The sequence below is a fragment of the Wasmannia auropunctata genome, unplaced genomic scaffold (assembly GCF_000956235.1).
Source record: "Wasmannia auropunctata unplaced genomic scaffold, wasmannia.A_1.0 LD334204.1, whole genome shotgun sequence".
NCBI classification, from domain to species: Eukaryota; Metazoa; Arthropoda; class Insecta; order Hymenoptera; family Formicidae; genus Wasmannia; species Wasmannia auropunctata.
The window spans coordinates 1,130,505-1,148,378 of NW_012028686.1; the positions used below are offsets into that span (position 1 = coordinate 1,130,505).

At 35.4% G+C, this 17,874-nt stretch overlaps 1 protein-coding gene across 11 annotated transcripts in view; it reads right to left on the minus strand.

Annotated features, from left to right (window-relative positions):
- The window catches only part of LOC105459190 (dystrophin, isoforms A/C/F/G/H-like), a 440,003-nt gene that overhangs the window by 303,252 nt on the left and 118,877 nt on the right, over positions 1–17,874 (minus strand). For all 11 annotated transcript variants that reach the window (XM_011704998.1, XM_011704999.1, XM_011705006.1 and 8 more), the window contains one exon: positions 7,546–7,651. In XM_011704998.1, the coding sequence (XP_011703300.1) occupies positions 7,546–7,651 (106 nt within the window). The remainder of the gene's footprint in view (positions 1–7,545; positions 7,652–17,874) is intronic.

Below are 17,874 nucleotides of genomic sequence, written 5' to 3' on the forward strand. Positions count from 1 at the left end.
CTAAAAGATACCGACGTACTATAGGAGGTTACAAACAGATATCCCTCCGCACAATCCTCTCACTAATTGGCATAATCAAGCAATTACGTAATTAAGCAGCTAAGACCTAAGTAACCTGACGTTCGGCTCGCAACTACGTTACACTAAGTACGTATAATTTGGGCGATATGCAACTCCCCTAAGTCGCCATAGATTCAGAGTGTAATTGCGAAGTGCTGCGGCGCCACCGCGCCGCCCCGACGACGACAACGGACTACGCGACGCGACACGACGTGCAACGTACAAGCGGCGAACTTTTGCCTCTGCGGTCTTACCGCGGGAAAGTCGGTCGCGGAATTTTCTGGAAGGCGCGACTGCAAAAGGGACGCGAAGCGCAAAAGGGAAGAGACAAACCACAAGTGCCTCGCAGTCGCGCGGACCGCAAAAGTGAACTCCGGGATTCTGGGACTTATTAGAACGCGTCTCGACGTAAAGAGATAAAGCGAGGAGCGGCCACTCGACGTTACAATGTGTATATCTTCACTTTGCGAAAATGTCCAGCAGTTACTGGTCGTTATTTTTTTTACATATTTACAGGGTGTCTCGGAGCATTCGCCATTAATTGTCAATATATGTATTATTAAATATCATAAAAAGTTCTTCTAATTTATTCGTTTAAATGATTGAATTTTCTGTCTTTGTTAATATGTGTACTTGAAAATTATACTTGAAAAAAATATTCGTGTAACAAAATAATTATTATAATGAAATTAATAGAATTTTACGGATGTTGTGAAATTTTAACCCGAAAGTATTCGCGGGCCAGTTATTTTGATTCGTCTCCCGCGTATATTCTTCTCGATTTTTATTTGTAGGAAAAGAACTACGTAAATGCATCTCTTTCTGGCAGAATCCATTCACAATAATAATTCACGTAATAATTCAAATAATCGTAGAAATAGTGCTTATGTTAAAAAATAATTGCTGTAAAATGATTTTCCTAAAATTTCACAACATCCGTAAAATTCTATTTATTTCATTATAATAATTATTTTACACGAATATTTTTTTCAGGTATAATTTTCAAGTACACATATTGATAGACAGAAAATTCAATCATTTAAACAAATAAATTAGAAGAACTTTTTATGATATTTAATAATACATATATTGATAATTAATTAAAGTCGAAAGTACTAAAAAATATTTCTTCGAATAAATAATAAGTACGTAGGTACTTACAATTTTAAAATTCCTAAAGGCTTCTTTAATAGAGTTTAGATATGCTCTTATAATTTCGATATTTTTATAAAATCCACTCTCTCCAAATTAATTAAATAATACGTGGATGAAAGAGAAAACGTACAAAAACGTGGGACACCCTGTATACCGCGCTGGCGCTTTCTGGCACTACCGTTTTCTCTCTACACACTCTACTAGTCGAAATACGGCAAACGTGCCCGCTCTTTGAAGCGGCGATAAGAACATAGAGTGTAGGAGAACGTAACACGCGCCAAGACAGAAATTACGTTGCTGCTCTTCGTGAAACCGAAGATGTTGCCGTTCCACGTGAAAATTATCGTTAAGACTATCTTACGAAATATTTATTTGTCTTCAGCACATGTTCAAAATTGTTCTCTGGCATATTCTACAGAATATAACCCTTAATTTATGCGGTGTTATTTTTATACGAAAATTGCGCGTGCGTATTATAAATTTCTCGATAATATCACGAATAAGAATTCATCTAATAGAGTTATTAATTTGAATATTTTCTGTAATTTGTAACATGACCACATTACCTGTCCGTATAAAATATTCTATATCAAGGAATAAATGTATTATATTTATCAAATGTACAAAATACTTGATTTCTTAAATCTGCAAACGCAAAATATGAATTAAATTAAATTCACAGGCTAATTAAATTTTGTTACTCTACGTTTACTCCATCACGTTAGTAAAGCTTCTAAAGGAAAGGCAAACGCAAGAGAACGCGTATTTATCCTTCTGCTGAGCCCTCCTCGTTTCACAAACGCGCGTTAAAATTGAATAACCGTTGGCCCGAAACAAGTAGATTGCTCTGAAGGAATATGCTACCTCATCGATTCTGTTGTGAAATGATATTCGCTAAAAGTATCAAGTTCTATACTCACAAGTTATTCTATTTTGTTTATTTTATTTATAAATATTCTTAATAAATTCTTTTCAATAATTCTAAAAAAAAATAATTTTTAACAAGATTAGATTAAAAATAAGATTCGTCAGTCACATGTAATAAATAATATTAAAGCTATTTTCATCGGTAGCATACGGTAAGATATGAATTGTCAGAATACAACGGAAAATCATAAAAATCGGAAATATTTATACAACAAACGTGCCAGTTACATCGAATATTTATAGTGTAATCCCAAAATCCGAATTTATTAGTTTAACAATCGTCCATCACACAATCGTGCACGCTGTATTTTTGGAAGTATATTTCCGCGGTAAAAGTAGCAAACGAAAATCCATTCGCGAAATAACAGTTTCATTTCGTGATACGCAAACTAGATGAAGCACGGCGACGGTATGTAAAAACAAATTTACGAAATAAAAAATGTTTGAAGCGATTTTGCGTCATGTTACCACCAAAAATCTCTGGGAAAAGAAAACTCCGGAAAAGAGTTTTAGAAAAGAAGAAAATGTAGCAGCAAAAAAATTGGAAAAATAGTTACAATTTTGTATTATCGTTTTCATCACGGTGTCGAGCATAGGACCAGATCCATACGAACACTGCACCGTATCGCAACCGCGTCACGCAACAAGACTAAGGTCCTGTTACAAACACGATTTATCCCCTCAACTTGCTGGTATTAAACTATAATAGGTATTACGCCGCATGCACGTGGACATTGTCCGCTTTGAAGTGCCCCTTGCATACGTTCCTGACATACGGATCAACTAGGACTATCTCACGCACCACCATACTATGGTCGATGCATACGCATCTATAACCTGAATACTGTAATATCGATCTACACACAGGGGCATTCACGATATCTAAACTGCGTCCCTAAAATATAATGCATTCGATGCATTTCTATGAAAAATATTTGTGAAACAACACATTTAAAGTTCTTATACGCGAATTAAAGAAGTACGATAGAACGCGTATCTCTTTAAAAAGTGTATACAGATCAACACTTTTACAGATCAGCACGAAAACAGGATATGTATGTAAATATTTAAATGTATGCTTGAACCTGTTGCACTAAATCTTTGAGAGAAGACTTCGCCAGCTGGCTGAACAGTATCAAATATTTGATAAAGAAATGACATAAACTTGTTTTTTTTTTTCTAAGTTGCCAATCGCATTACGCGAAAATATCACATTTTAATATGGTATATCAGGTAAATGAAGCAAGATAATGCGATAATAGATCCTATTTTCTCAAATGAGCCAACGAAGATGATTATAATACATGCGATAGCGCGAATTTGAGCTGGGAAGTATTCCAATTTCGAAAGGACAAGAAATTTCTCAACGTCGCGGATAGAATGCAATAACGGTCGTCGCACCGGACTAATTGATCGATTTTAATTTCGAACAACACTGATAAAGCGAGACTGCGTGTAGAGGCGACGCGAGGAAGCGGCGGCATCTCTTGCCGTAAAGTCGGCGGGTCTTAGCTGCGGAGATAGAAACAGGCAGCGAGCTTATCTCGGGACATTTTCCTCCATTTTCGTTCTCTCCACTCGTTCGTCAGAGGAGTCGCAGGGACACCGGTAGTGAATACGGAATTCAACGGGAAGAAATCGATGTGACAACTATGCGTGCTAGTAGGATCTACCCTAGGTAGCTTTCAGAGAATGGAGCAACGTGTGGGAGGCAGACAGCTGGTATGGAAACGATTGAAAGAAAATCGATAAGTCGGTCTTTCGTAGAAAATATCCGCTCGAATGCTCGTATAGCTATCGAAATCCACCCTCTAAAATCTCCTCGGGCGAAAGTTACGAGCTCGTTTTCGCGTAGCGCGTATCTTTAAATAAATTTGCCCGATCTCGTGGACAAAAATCGGAGACTTTCATAGAATATTTGATACAGTGCTGAACATCGCGAGAGCCAATATCGGTGTCATTTACACGAATGACCAACAATGTACGAACAGTGCAGAGACAAATCGATTCCTGGAGTTCCCAGCCGGCACAAACATAAATTGCTAAGCTTATTTGGGCAAATTGTAAGAGCCATGCGCTACACCGACCCACAGGTAACCAGTAGCGATATTCTGGACCCGGCGGCAGTTAACTCATTATGTGGGCGAGATGTATTATGTCTGCACGATATTCTAGATTTATGAGCTAAGCACTGAATGAAATATGCAAACGTATGCGTCGGAGATTATGCTGTTGAGCTATTGCAAATTTGGGAGATCGGCAATTTATATACATAAATAGTTACATATCCTAAACTCATACAAGATAGCAAATTAAAATTTTAATTTATTCTACAGGATTCAAATATATGCTCACCAGCATCAAAAATTAAATTTAAATTTCTTGTAAATTTAATTGCGATATTACGTGGTCCGAATTCAGTTAGAGAGATGTGTTTTAGGACCAACAAAATATTCGGCGCGCAGTTTACCCGAATTGAAAATTATAAGATTGACATAATAATAATATTATTATTAAGCACCAACATCCGCTTTAGATTGCATTTGGCAGTTCTAAAAATTCATCTTGTTATGATAAATTAAAATTTATTAAAAATAAATAATATATAATATATTGACGTGTTGCATACTGTACAATATAAAAATGCATATTTCGGAAAAAAATATTAAAAGCTCAATTGGATAATTTGCCATAAGTAGACGAAAATACTCTCTAAAAAATAATTTTTGAGGACTAAGTAAACAAGACTCGCGATACGACCGTGGTGTATCGCATATGCATTCTGAAGTGCATAAATCTACACTGATTAGAAAGGGCTAAAACGCCGTAGGAGCTGAGAGAATACCGACAACTTCGCCAGGCAATTCCAAGACGGTGTAAGTTAACGCCACTTAAAGCAGCTCTACCAGCATATAGCTGGGGATGAGCACGGCAATCTATGCAGGTGAAATGTGCGGATGGTAGCGTGTTCCGTATGTTTCGTGCTCGTAATTAAAGTCCGGTAGGCAACGGCAACATACCACGGTATAGACATTCTAGATAACCAGCATATTATAAAAAATATTCGTGAATATCCACGAAAGCACGATTAAACGCTTCGATACAGCGACTGTTCAAGACAACTCGTTCTTTCCCATGTCGTAAAGAGTTATGCATATTATATGACAGAAAACATACAAGATGTATGTATATTGTATATATACATATATAAACAAAATACACTTCTAAATCGTTCTTAACGATTTATTCAATTACACTTCCTACGTACTATTATTAATTACTTGTTTATCTTTTTACTGCTTAAAATACTATTTGACTAATTTAATTAAGATATATTTGGCTAAAATTAAAAAAATTGATTAAAATACACATATTACGCTACAGAAAGGATCAATCTCGCATGTTAAGCCATTTCAAGTTTAGAAGGTAGACACGCTACCACGGTAATCTATGGTCAAAGGAAAAAATTTACTCTGTAAGTCACAAGTAGGGCCGGCCGCTAACGAACGATTAGCAGCATGATAAGCCTTGTCCACTAAAAAGCTCAACTAAGATCGATGTGATTTATTAATACATATACGAGTTCAGAGCATTATTTTCTTCTCGATTAACAATATCTGAATTTTTTCACTCGATGTTTTCTATTCTTTTCAAAAAAATTCTCAATAAAATTAAATAATATTTAATTAAATAACATTAAATTATATTAAAAAACTAATAATAAATTTTTTGTAAAAATTAAAAAAATAATATTTTATAGTTTATTTGTAAATCTTATCTTATCTCCACACCGACGTATTCAGATTGTTATTTACAATTAATAATTCTGTATATGTGAGAAGAATATAATGCGGAAAGATATTTCTATATAAATCCTTCATCTTCATAAAAGACGAGTGCGGAAAGCAAATCTAATTATAATGCGTTGTAGTAGAATAAGACGCATCTGACAAACACTGTAATGCTAATATAGAACGAACAATACCCAATGGAGCAAGAGAACATTTCAGGAGAGAACATTTCATTTGAAATAATTAGCGGCTTCTGGAGTAATATTCTTCCTTGAATTCAAATTCCATCTATTCACACGGAATTTAAGAATTCGTAGTAGCGCGACAGAACTTTTAAATTAATTAATTTTGATTGTTCAAAAACGTACAAGAATTGTAAATTATTAATATAATTTTAATGATTTTGTTACGTAGTTAAATCTTGTCGTGTATTTCATGATAAAATACGTTTGTATAATACATATAGCTATAGCAGTGAAATTTTGCACACCAAAAGATTAATATACAATTAAATAACATCACGAATTATGAAAAGTTTGCAGTTAAAATCGTGTTAATGCCTTCGTAAATTGTGCTGGCGCGTTCGGCGCTAGATGATAAATCGGTGTACGACAATTAATTTCAAAACGATTTGCCGACCAAATTCATACATCGATCGGCAGATACTGCAATTTATTGCAGTCTTCGGACGAGCAATCAAAGCCGATAATTAAACTTCTAAACTTCGCTCGATTGCGGAAAGTGCCACGCAGGCGGGATTGCTTCTCCAGTATCAATTATGATGACAGAAACTCATTAAATCCATTAGATCACAATGCACTTATCGACCGCTTCTCGTGAAAATATTTCAAAAATATTTCAAAAAATCTTCGTCTAACGATCGGATGATGGTAAATCAATTAAATTATCTCTTTAAAAATTAAAAGTAGTGCTCTCATTTTGTTATAACACCCATAATTTACATATATTAATAATACATAAGATATAAGATAAAAAAATATTTAAAAAAATAATATTAAATATAATATTAATTAATATTAAACATATATTTTTAATTAATATATACACTCATATAGCTGTTAAAATCGACTCACTAAAATCTCTTTGAATGACTTATGATCCTGTTTTAATAAACCAATATATGCGTGTACCGAAATGCTATATAATGTTTACAACGCGCATTGTATTTTTTGTATAACAAACGTTTTAATAATGAACTAAAAAATCCGCTACAAATTTGTTCCCAAGAAAGTAACTTCTTTAACTCAACAGTTTTGCTATTAATTCATATTTTAATAATCAAAGTATGAGACACGATTCTCTGCGATGATATGAAAGTTGTAATGATATGAAAGTGTATAGAAATATAAAAATATTTTAAAGGTAGTATAGGTATCTATGTGTGTATGTGGATAAAGAAAATGGCAAAATATCTCAAATTATTACAAAATAATTTTAGGATTAAAATATCCTCAAAGAATATCCTGTATTCAATGTATAGAAAAACATCATAAAATGAAATTGCCGTCCGCGTTCGTCAATACACGCAGACTTTACGTGTCGTTACAATGATTATGTGATCCCAAGAAATATGCAATCATAAAATACTTACCTTTGCCATGCAACTGTTGTCGATTCGTGTCGGCGCGCAAGTTCTCGGCCGTGTGAACCAGCTCGTCCAGTTGCGGTTTCTTTTGCTCCAGCTCCCGTAAGACGTTCTGAAATATAAATCAAAACGGCACGGGCGTTATTACGAGGTTTCCAGTACAGTTAATAACCGCCGCGGTAAGATATAGCGACTAATACGAAACCATGGCACTTGCATCAGGCAAGTGCCCGCCGCATGCAACGGTGACGCAGCGCGTAGTCCATAATCGATGGCAGCGTCGAAACTGCTGCAAATTGCAACCTAATGGCTGGAAGTCAGATCGCTTGGACACACGCACATTCTTCGTCCAAAAGTTCAACGTGTCGGTCGAAAGCACGGGCGAGCTAAGAGACCGAGTGTTTAGATGCCTTTTGCTCAAAGCTTAAAGCTTGCTGCAAATCGAGTCAATTTCCTACTTTGATACGATACGTTGATTACCGGCATAAAGTATAATCAATTTACTGTACGTTACATCATATGTACATGCATGCAATGCATAGTGCATTTTTTACGTGATAAACGTAACACGAAAATTTTGAAAAGCACAAAAGTTTGCCTGCCAAAAAAAGTGTTAGCTAAAAAGAAGCTAACGCTTTAATACAACAAGAAGTTAGATTTATAAATTCTTACACTTTAAGAAAAATTGAATTCTTTGCAATAATTCTGTATTCGTATAAATTGCAATATTATATAAAAAAAATTCTGTAAAAGTATCCAAGCTTCTTCTGTTGTATAATAACGGAAATCGCAAGTTCCTAAAGAGTGGTATAATATCTTCATGTAATATATTCCACGAAACATTCAGGTCGATCACCTGTTTTTGCCGTGCTGCTGTAGCTACCTTTTGCCGCACGAACCTATCGATCGGTTGTAGGCTTTCGACGTACCGAACTCTATTCTCCGAGCGGTTCGTTGTAGCAACCGCTACACGACCTTTCTGAATATAGATCATCAACCACCAATGTGGGCTAATTAACATGTAATGTTAACATGTAATATCTTATCTTAAAATTAGACGTGCTAATTATTAAAAAGATATTTGAGAATATATTATAGTAAAATGTTGCAAAATTATTAATTTTTCATATAATGAAATATAAAACGTGTAAAATTAAAATTCTACAATGTATATACCTCAAATAAAAAATTTTTCAAAATTACTCGATGTGAGAAAATTACTTATCAAAAATTTTCTTATACAGTTTTATGTTTTAATAAAATATGCACCTTTAATGTGAAAAAAGCTTACATCCTAATAAAACACAACAATGTCAAGATGAGAACATGTTTATGGACGCAGTCGGTTTCACAAGAGGATTACGATAACAATAACTATGTTAAGTCTCACTAATCCGCGTTACTCTGGATAAAAGGATACTGAACGACTGTCTTTCCCGCACAAGTGCTTCAAGTCTAATCCGATTCTCGTGCTTGATTGCTGAGAGAATTAATTTTCGCGATATTCGTCAAGCGCGAAACGTTCATTACGATCTTCCTTTCCAATATCGTCAAATAAAAAATTAAATCTCGACGAATAAAGAGCTTCGAAGAGTATTAATACCAATTTTTGCTCATATAAATCTAATAACCAATTCATTCATTTATAAAATTAAAAGGCGCATCTTTAATCGACAATTAATGTAGAGTTCCTGAAGATTTTATCTTATTTCTGGTAGACTCATTCAATTTCGCTAAAGCCTAGGGATCTTCTCGGATCTGTCGCGCGCGTATATAATATATAATATAACCGCAGTACAGCATGTGTGCGTGTGTATCTATGTGTGTGAATGCACAAATTAATTGGTTCCCCGAAAACTGCCAGATTAACTTGTTAATCTGGCTAATTCACTTTGTCGGCTAACATTATAACCGTCTAACTTTGGTATTAAATACGAATCTTTTCCCATCCAACGTGCGAACGCGTATACCATCTTTTAGCAAATAAGAACATTACTGCTTATTGTTACTTTTCATTTATGATTTTATTTTAAGAGACGGTCTATCCCTTTTTATTTTGACAAATGCAATTGACAGAAAATATAAAACGTTGTAACAATGGTGTTGTAATAATGACTTATCATCACAATTGTGGGGTGGTGTCATATAATGTCATCTCTATTCAAAACCGAATTAATGTTCTATGACACAGTAAAGAGAATCGTTAATCCACTTAGCGGTACTTTTACTTCCGCTTCCTATGTAAAGTGGAGTTATTTACATCCCTCTGACATAATCGATCGCGCGTTACTTCCGTGTCACCAACCGCTCGGAAAGCTGAATATACACTCGCTTTCCAAAAAGTTCCAGTTACGTTAATACAAGGTAGGGATACAATGTAGTTTGCCTATGTACCCTCATAAACTATTGAAAAAAAAGTTCTCACTCAAAGTTCAGAATTATAAGGTTCGTTCCGAGTTTGTATGACAGTGTTACGTCCAAGTTGCGAAAATAGACGAAATAAATCTTTAAACGAGAAAAGCTCATATTTTATCATATTTTACGCGACAACTTGCAAATGGAACCTTCTACTTGGCTTCCGCTCGTATTCTTCCTTTACATCATTTTTATCATTTCCTTCGCATTTATATATATTATTCCCATAGTCATGGAATGAAAGAGAATGCCAGTCAGATCGAAGGGTGACCATAGGACACAGATAGAACACGTTAACCGAGCACTCCACTCCAATCCATTCAAATAGCAGGAGCCAATGGCCTGACACATTTCCATTCCCCAGTAGTAACCAATGGAAATCCCGTAGGATTGAATTCGATGAAACAGAAGCCGCGAGAATTTCATCGGATATCCGGTATCCCGTTGCCATTGTGAACGTTATCGTTTACATTGGAAAGAATAAAACTAAAAGTAGCCGTAAGGATTCTCGCGCTTTCTCCGAGCGCAAGAATTCACTCTTAAATTCGCGTCAATCTCAAAATCTAGCAGTAAAATTACACCGACTAAACAGCGAGTTAAGGGTTTGCTGAATCATAACATATCGTGACGTACCCATGAAACATCTCTGCAGTGTGCGATGCAGTGAATAACGTACCAAGCTGTGTTATTGCTTCTTAATAGCGTAAGCTGTTGATCTTCATCTGCATATATGAACGTACAATTTCGTAGCAATTCTGATAGAAGGCCGACGTGAAAGCTGCATGTAATATACAAGCATTATTGTTTCCCATACAAATAAATTATTAATTTATGCTGTATTTGTTTTACCGTGTAAGAGCAAGATCATCGTAAGACATCATCGTAAGACCGCTGATGGATACATGCATCTTATTTAATCAAATAAAGTAAATATCAAGAATAAAATGAATAGAATGTTTAAATAATAGGTAATCAACTAAATTATAATTTACAGCATTCTCATGTTATTTAACTATCTTATCTAATTACAAAAATTAATTTCTTATAAATCAATAATTTCTTAGAAACAAAGCCTTGAATTTATAATATTTTAAGAAATATCGCAAGAAATAATTCTTGAAATATTATAAGAAATACATTAGGTTTGTGCTCTTATAATATAGGAATAAAGTCCGCGAAAATAATTTGTCCTTGAGGTTCTGCCAAATTCGCAATGAATTTACTGCTATATTAACTAACTGCACCGAATTAAGCAACGTTACAAGATAACTCTGCTAATTTCCCCTTAACGACACTTTCCTTCATCTCCCATCGGGCATGTTAAACTTCATATACCGGCAATTAAGTTTTAATCTTCACGAAATGACTCCGATATAAGCTGCCAGAAAGCCCATATAATATGAAATTCGGGTTCAACAACTCGTCGAATGCAATTCACGAAATGAAGCGCATGAATGAGTCTTGCGTAATGCTACAAAGCGTGAAATACACTTACAACTTAACGTATCAGAAACATTTAAAACGGTCGTTAAACGCGAAACCTACATGTTTCTCAAAGCGCAATGAAGCTTTAGTGATTATGTACGTAGCTTACTTAAGCTCGAGCACATTGGAATTCATCAGTGCATAATAAAAAATTAACATAGTAAAGAAAATAAATCTAAAAAATATAAGAAAAGCAGAATGAAACAAAAAATAAGAGCAATAATATAAAAAAAGAAATGTAAATATATCGACATGTTAATGTATTCAATCAAATTTGTTAACATATTACACGTACTTAATAATCATTTAATAATTAAGTAATAATTATAAAAACTATTTATAATGTTACTATCTAATTGTTTAATAATATTATATTATCATGTGTTTTATATGTGCATTGCAAACAACGAAAATAAGATAAGTCGTTTTATAACATACAACATATTTCTTTCTCACTATTTTATAGCATTATAATCTTTTTCCTTGTTGTCTTTATTATATCACGATGTATATTGATATATCTTATTTTATAAATAGTAAAATATCGTAAAAAATCAGTAGCTATTAAAGCTCAAAAGAGTAATGGCCCGTGAAATGTCTCGCATAAATATACACTTCACGTATGGGATAAGAGACGCGTATTCCTCAAGGGGGCGAGCTCCGTTCACGATCAGACCACGAGTAAACGGCTCGTCGAAGAAAATTGGACATGAACAAAACTTTTGACGTCCCATTTAGCGCAAACCGTCGAAACGTGGAAAAGCAATTTACCAGGAAGTAAGTAGAAAATTCAACGTAAAACTTGGCGTCCCCCCAACAAACGTCCGTAAACGTCTCTGAATTACTCACAACGACCAGATTTTAAGAAAATTATATTTATTATTCGTATTGCAAAAGACAATTATGCAATAAGACCGCAATAAAATTTGCATAAATTACAACGAGGATGGAATTGCGCCAAAAAAACGCCACAAATAACTTTACAAAATGCCTTAATGAAGAAATACGGTCTCTCTTCTTTCGCTTCACACGAATTCTTGTTGCACAATCGTGAACATGCACAATGGCCTTTTACACGTCGACTGATTAAAAGATGTTTGAAGAAATGGAAAACTTCGTAAATAATAAAGAAAAATCGTGTAATTTACGAGGAATGCATCCCAGTTTTCGACTTGAGGATATATGGCTAGTTAGAGTCGTCGCAGCGGTAGTTGGTGGGATAACTTCTCCAACTATGAAATATTCCCTCATAAGCGACACGATGCATCTTACTCGGTAATGTCGTTCATTATCCAGAGTGCAACGACCACAGTAAGATGCGGAATTTACTCTATCAATTCATACATTATTTGCTGCACACGTCCACAAATTTCTATATTTTCTTTTTAACGGATTAAATCTATATATCTTTTATCAGCGCAATCGCGACATAATCCTCGATCATATTTTTCTGTTATTATTCTCCACGACAGCGTAATTATTAAAGGCACACGAAAAAGCAAGACCCCGTACGGGTTGGGAAACTGAAAAATCGCGACTGCAAAAACACCGCGAGTAAACGCAAAAAAAGTCGGGTAGCGTTATATAATGCGAACAAGGAAGGGGCAAGATATCGGGGCGGCGCCGTGGCAGAAACCGTTACTTTTCTGAAGAAAATAAAAGTACGCTAACGGAAAAAGAAGATGGAAAAGCCGGGAAAAGAGAAATGATTGCACAACAGAGGGTATCTCGCTGAGCTGACTTACGGGCGACCAACGAAAAATTTCGCTGCACCTTCATTTCCTTCGCATGTTTATCCGTGACGTTACCTCGTCGTCGGCGGTTTTAGTATAAAATATTTCCGCGACGATCGTAAATTGTTCCCTCGCTCAAAGCGCAAGCGTGTCTTGTCTCCGAGTGGCGATAAGGAAAATTCGAGCGTGTGTCTCAAACGACACTATTACGGTGTCGTCATGGACAAAGCGAAGGAATATAAAATTATTGGATACAAACGCTTCGAATATTTTCTTGAAAGAAAACGTATCGATGGCAAAGGCGACGTATCTTTTTCCCTTAGCTGTTATTCGACCGATAACAATATCTTTTGCGCAACGTTTCTTTGCTAAGGGTAACAATCGGGATATAGTTACCAACCGGAACTGATGATGCGATATATTAGCAGTTGTACGGATACAATTTCACACACTGTATAAGAAAAATTTATACAATTTTATACGTAATATAGGAACTACATAAATCATAAATAATAACGACTGTAGTAAATAATCTAAATTATAAAATATTACACAAGAACGAACAAACATTCAATGTTTAACCGATATAAATGATAAAGCTCGAGAAGATAAAGATGGCTTATTATAGCTACAACTCTGCCGCCAGTTTTTATAATTAAAATGTCAGCGTGGTTCGTATCTCAAAGTACGAGAGATTAAAGCGTCATGCGATGCACATTTACTTCTTCTTGCGATTCACTCTGGACGTGAGAGATTTAAGTATTTAAAAAAGAAGTGTCTAAAACGAATGAAAACTCCTCCGCATTCGAGTAGCGGTTGAAATGTGGTCAATTTCAAGTATTGAAAATATGTTCCCCGCGAATGTCACCCGCGCGTAGAGCTTCCCGCCGGTCTCAAAGAGCTACCTCGGCTTTGCTCCTTTTTATTCACTTACGTTAAAGCGAAGCTGCAGGGTGCCGGTGTACATAGACGACGCGGCCGACGTACCGGGCTGAGACTCCTTTCGATCCATCGCACAGGTTCTCTCACACTTTGCGTCGCGCACGAAGCTTTTGATAGCTTCCTTTTTTTTCGCCTCTTGCCGGACACGGTCACTTTATGCCCGTGTGCTGGATCGAACAAAGCACATCACAACGATAGTTCCAAGAGAAACTCGCAAACCAGTACTTTAGCCGGTGTTGTCGTCGCCCGTTAAACCGAAACAGTTTCTCGCGCAAAAAGCTCGCGCGTACAGTCCAGATTAATGAAACGCCTATTATTTACGCAACATAAAATTTTTCGGTTGCTCTGGGCTCTGTCGGCCGGGCGATCGAACATTTATTTCCGTGTAGTTTTGCTGAACGATGGCCTCGTCGGGCTAAACGCCAACAATAACGATTAAATACAAACGTTTTTAAAATTGTAAAATTCCCATTGCAACTCGCGCGGATGTTAAAAATATCACTTTTATCTGCCAGATTTTATAACAAACAATGCGTTTTTAAGGGCAACCTAAATAATCTGGTGTAGATATTTTTTTAATAACCGAACGTATTGTAATTTATTTACATTATACGAATCCCTTCCCCTCCCCCATCAGTATTTTCACGACTAAGGTACACAGGTATTATCTAATTTCCATACCGTAAAATAAATTTCTCGCATAATCCATCAATATCGTTGCCGTAATCATCTACGTGTATCGTGCAGCACAAAAAAACAAAATAAAAACTACACGTTCGTCATCTTGCGTGCAACTCCTATGAGGTTTATCGATCGATATGAAGCATCAGTTTTTAATAACGTTAAAAGCACCGATGCTTACAAATTAAATCCACTAAAAAAAGCCTCTTTCCTTTATAGGATGCCGCGTGCATAAAATATGTAGATCCAATTTTCGTTAATGTAACTCTTATACAATTACTCAACGATATCGAAAACGTATTCTTCGGCACTTTCTTGCATAATAAATAAAACCGAATAGAGCTTCAAAATAATAACGATATCTTCCCGAACAGCAAATACATTCCTTCTGTCTAAACAGGAAGATATCACAGGAGGGACAAAATGTCAAACCATCGCCTGTCAGACTGTCCGCTTGTATCGGTCTGCACGGCCCAAATCGTTGATGTGACACATAATGCGAATACAGCGGCCACCCGCAATGTCAAAACGATCCGAAACGTTCGAGACAGCGTTAAAGCACATAAAAGATTCAATTTCATCACAATGAAAATATTTTCGCAAACGCGAGATATCCCGAAAATCGGCATTTACGGTATCATCGAAAAAAAAGTATTAAAAAATTGACCAATGTTATCGGATAGTAAATATTATTTATAGCATGTATCACAGCATACGCGTTTAATTCATTTATAAACGAGACATCGTATAAATATATGATTTTCATCTCTAGCTCTTTCGAAACTAGTTGCTAGAACTTTTCAGTACATTTGACATCACGATGTATTTCCCCTGAGGTCTAATCAAAAGAAAAATTTCATGCGCAAAAAAAAATACAAAAATTACATCAAATATAAAGCAGTATTATAACCAAATATCGAGTAATATTATAATAAATTACATCTATATCAAATATTTTAATATAAAAATTTTGAAACTTTTAAACAGATTTTATTGAATTTGAATCATAATACGGGTAAAATCTTCCATGATAATTAACAATCTTGTTTAAGAATATTTAAAATTTGCGTTTTATGTATAAAATTTTAACACGTTAAATAACACATAATAAAATACTCTTTTATAAAAGAAATGATAATAGATGACAAAACTTTTTGGATTTGTAACATTTTTTTATATAAAAACAAAAAATGTAGCAATTAAAAGAATAATTCATAATTTTACAATTTATTCTATATTTCAATCATTTACCGAATTAAACGTCGTTAAAAGTTTTAAAAGTTTTGCTGAAACATCTCTCGCGTACTGCTCCAGTAAAACGCTTTAGTTTAAATCAACCGCACAGTTCGAACGGACAACTCCAAACCAGCGCAGTTCCTCGTTTTACAATTCGATATTCGTCCGGTGATGCCGGATTTTCGCCGCGACAAGGAGAGAGAAAGGAGCCGTGAGACAGAGACAGAGAGGAAGCTGGATATGCTGTATCGATTTTCGTTTCGTTTCAGAGTATTTCACCGGCTGCATCCCTAATTTTCATTGGGACCCTTCCGTCAAAATTGCATTATCGATTCCATGTGCGATAACAGGTCTTTAATATCGACAACAAGCGCATTCAATTAAACACAATAGGGCCCTGTGAGTGAAACAGCAAAGGGTCAGATTTTAAATCGTTGCATAAATGATTATTCATGAGATTTACAACCCAAACCGCAAGTTGCGTGTGAGAGCAAACGTGATAAAATTCATAAATAAATCCAATACTGTAAGTAAACGTATAAAACAGTAAAAGTAAATACATTGTTCAAAGACTTAAAATCAATTTTTACCATATAAACATGCAAAAAATATATATTTACAATTTGTCAAAAAAAAAAAAAAAAAAAACGTTCGCCGTCTAATTTTGTTGGCACAGTCGATCACAGAAAAATTATCGTTCAAATATCACTTAAATTCGGCAAAAACGCTCGTAAAACGCATAATCTCGGCGAAGAGTATCAACGATATCTCGCGAAGGTCTACAAATACGGAATTTCAGATTTTCGAATAATCAGCTTCCCATTCGTTAACAAGGCAAATATTTATCATCCTCTGTACACCGGCTAAATAACCATGTGCGCAAACACACCGTACTACGTCGAAAGCTACGTTGACACTGAAAACCGTTTACCGCGCCCGACGGCGAATATAAAAATTGCAACTGGCGACTTAACGAAAAATGCGTTTACGTGCAATCAATCAATGATCGTGTCGGCAATAATTAACAAACAATCACGACGTCACTGCATGGTTTTCGTACGCGTGTACTTCAATGAAAGCGCGTGGTCGAACTGAATTCAGCATCTGGCGCTGCTTCATGGGTACCCTTGGTAACTAGGGAACAGCGGTATATATCTATCCTCTATCCTATGGGATACGGAGCCCATAGGGTGCAAAATTCGTGTGGTGGAGGGTGCCGCTTAGCGAGTGCTGCGAGCTGTACGGAAGCAAACGCGGATTCGCCTGTTCTGATTAAAAAGAATCCATACCAATTCTCTCGTCATTACTCAACATGTGATGCCGTCGTCATTACTCAATAAAAAAAAATTATCGTTTCCAAGTTCAAATATTTTCATCAATTACTATAATAAAAAAAATTGCTAAGAGAATAGATGATCGAATATTCTGTTCTAATACGTATAATAATTTAATTAATTTCATTAAAGAATACGGAGCTCTTGTATATTTAAAAATAAAATTAATATGTATACAAGCAGAATACATCAGATTGATTGTCTGATTTTCATTCAATTTTTTTCACTGTAGATAACAGGCAAATTATGACATCGAAACGAAATTATGAATCGCAACGTTTTTTTTAATAAAACTGTAATACATAGATATAGAGACCGCGTAATTTTGGGATTAAACTTTTAATCAGAACGTGTGTTCCAACCCGTCGCTGCCATTACACCTAATCCGATGGAACAGGGATCGACAAAGAAGATGCGTATTGCGCACACGCAAAATATCCCCACCGTTAGCAGAGGCGCAAAAAGTCCTCTTGACCACCTTGGAAATTAAAAATGTATTGCTATTTGAG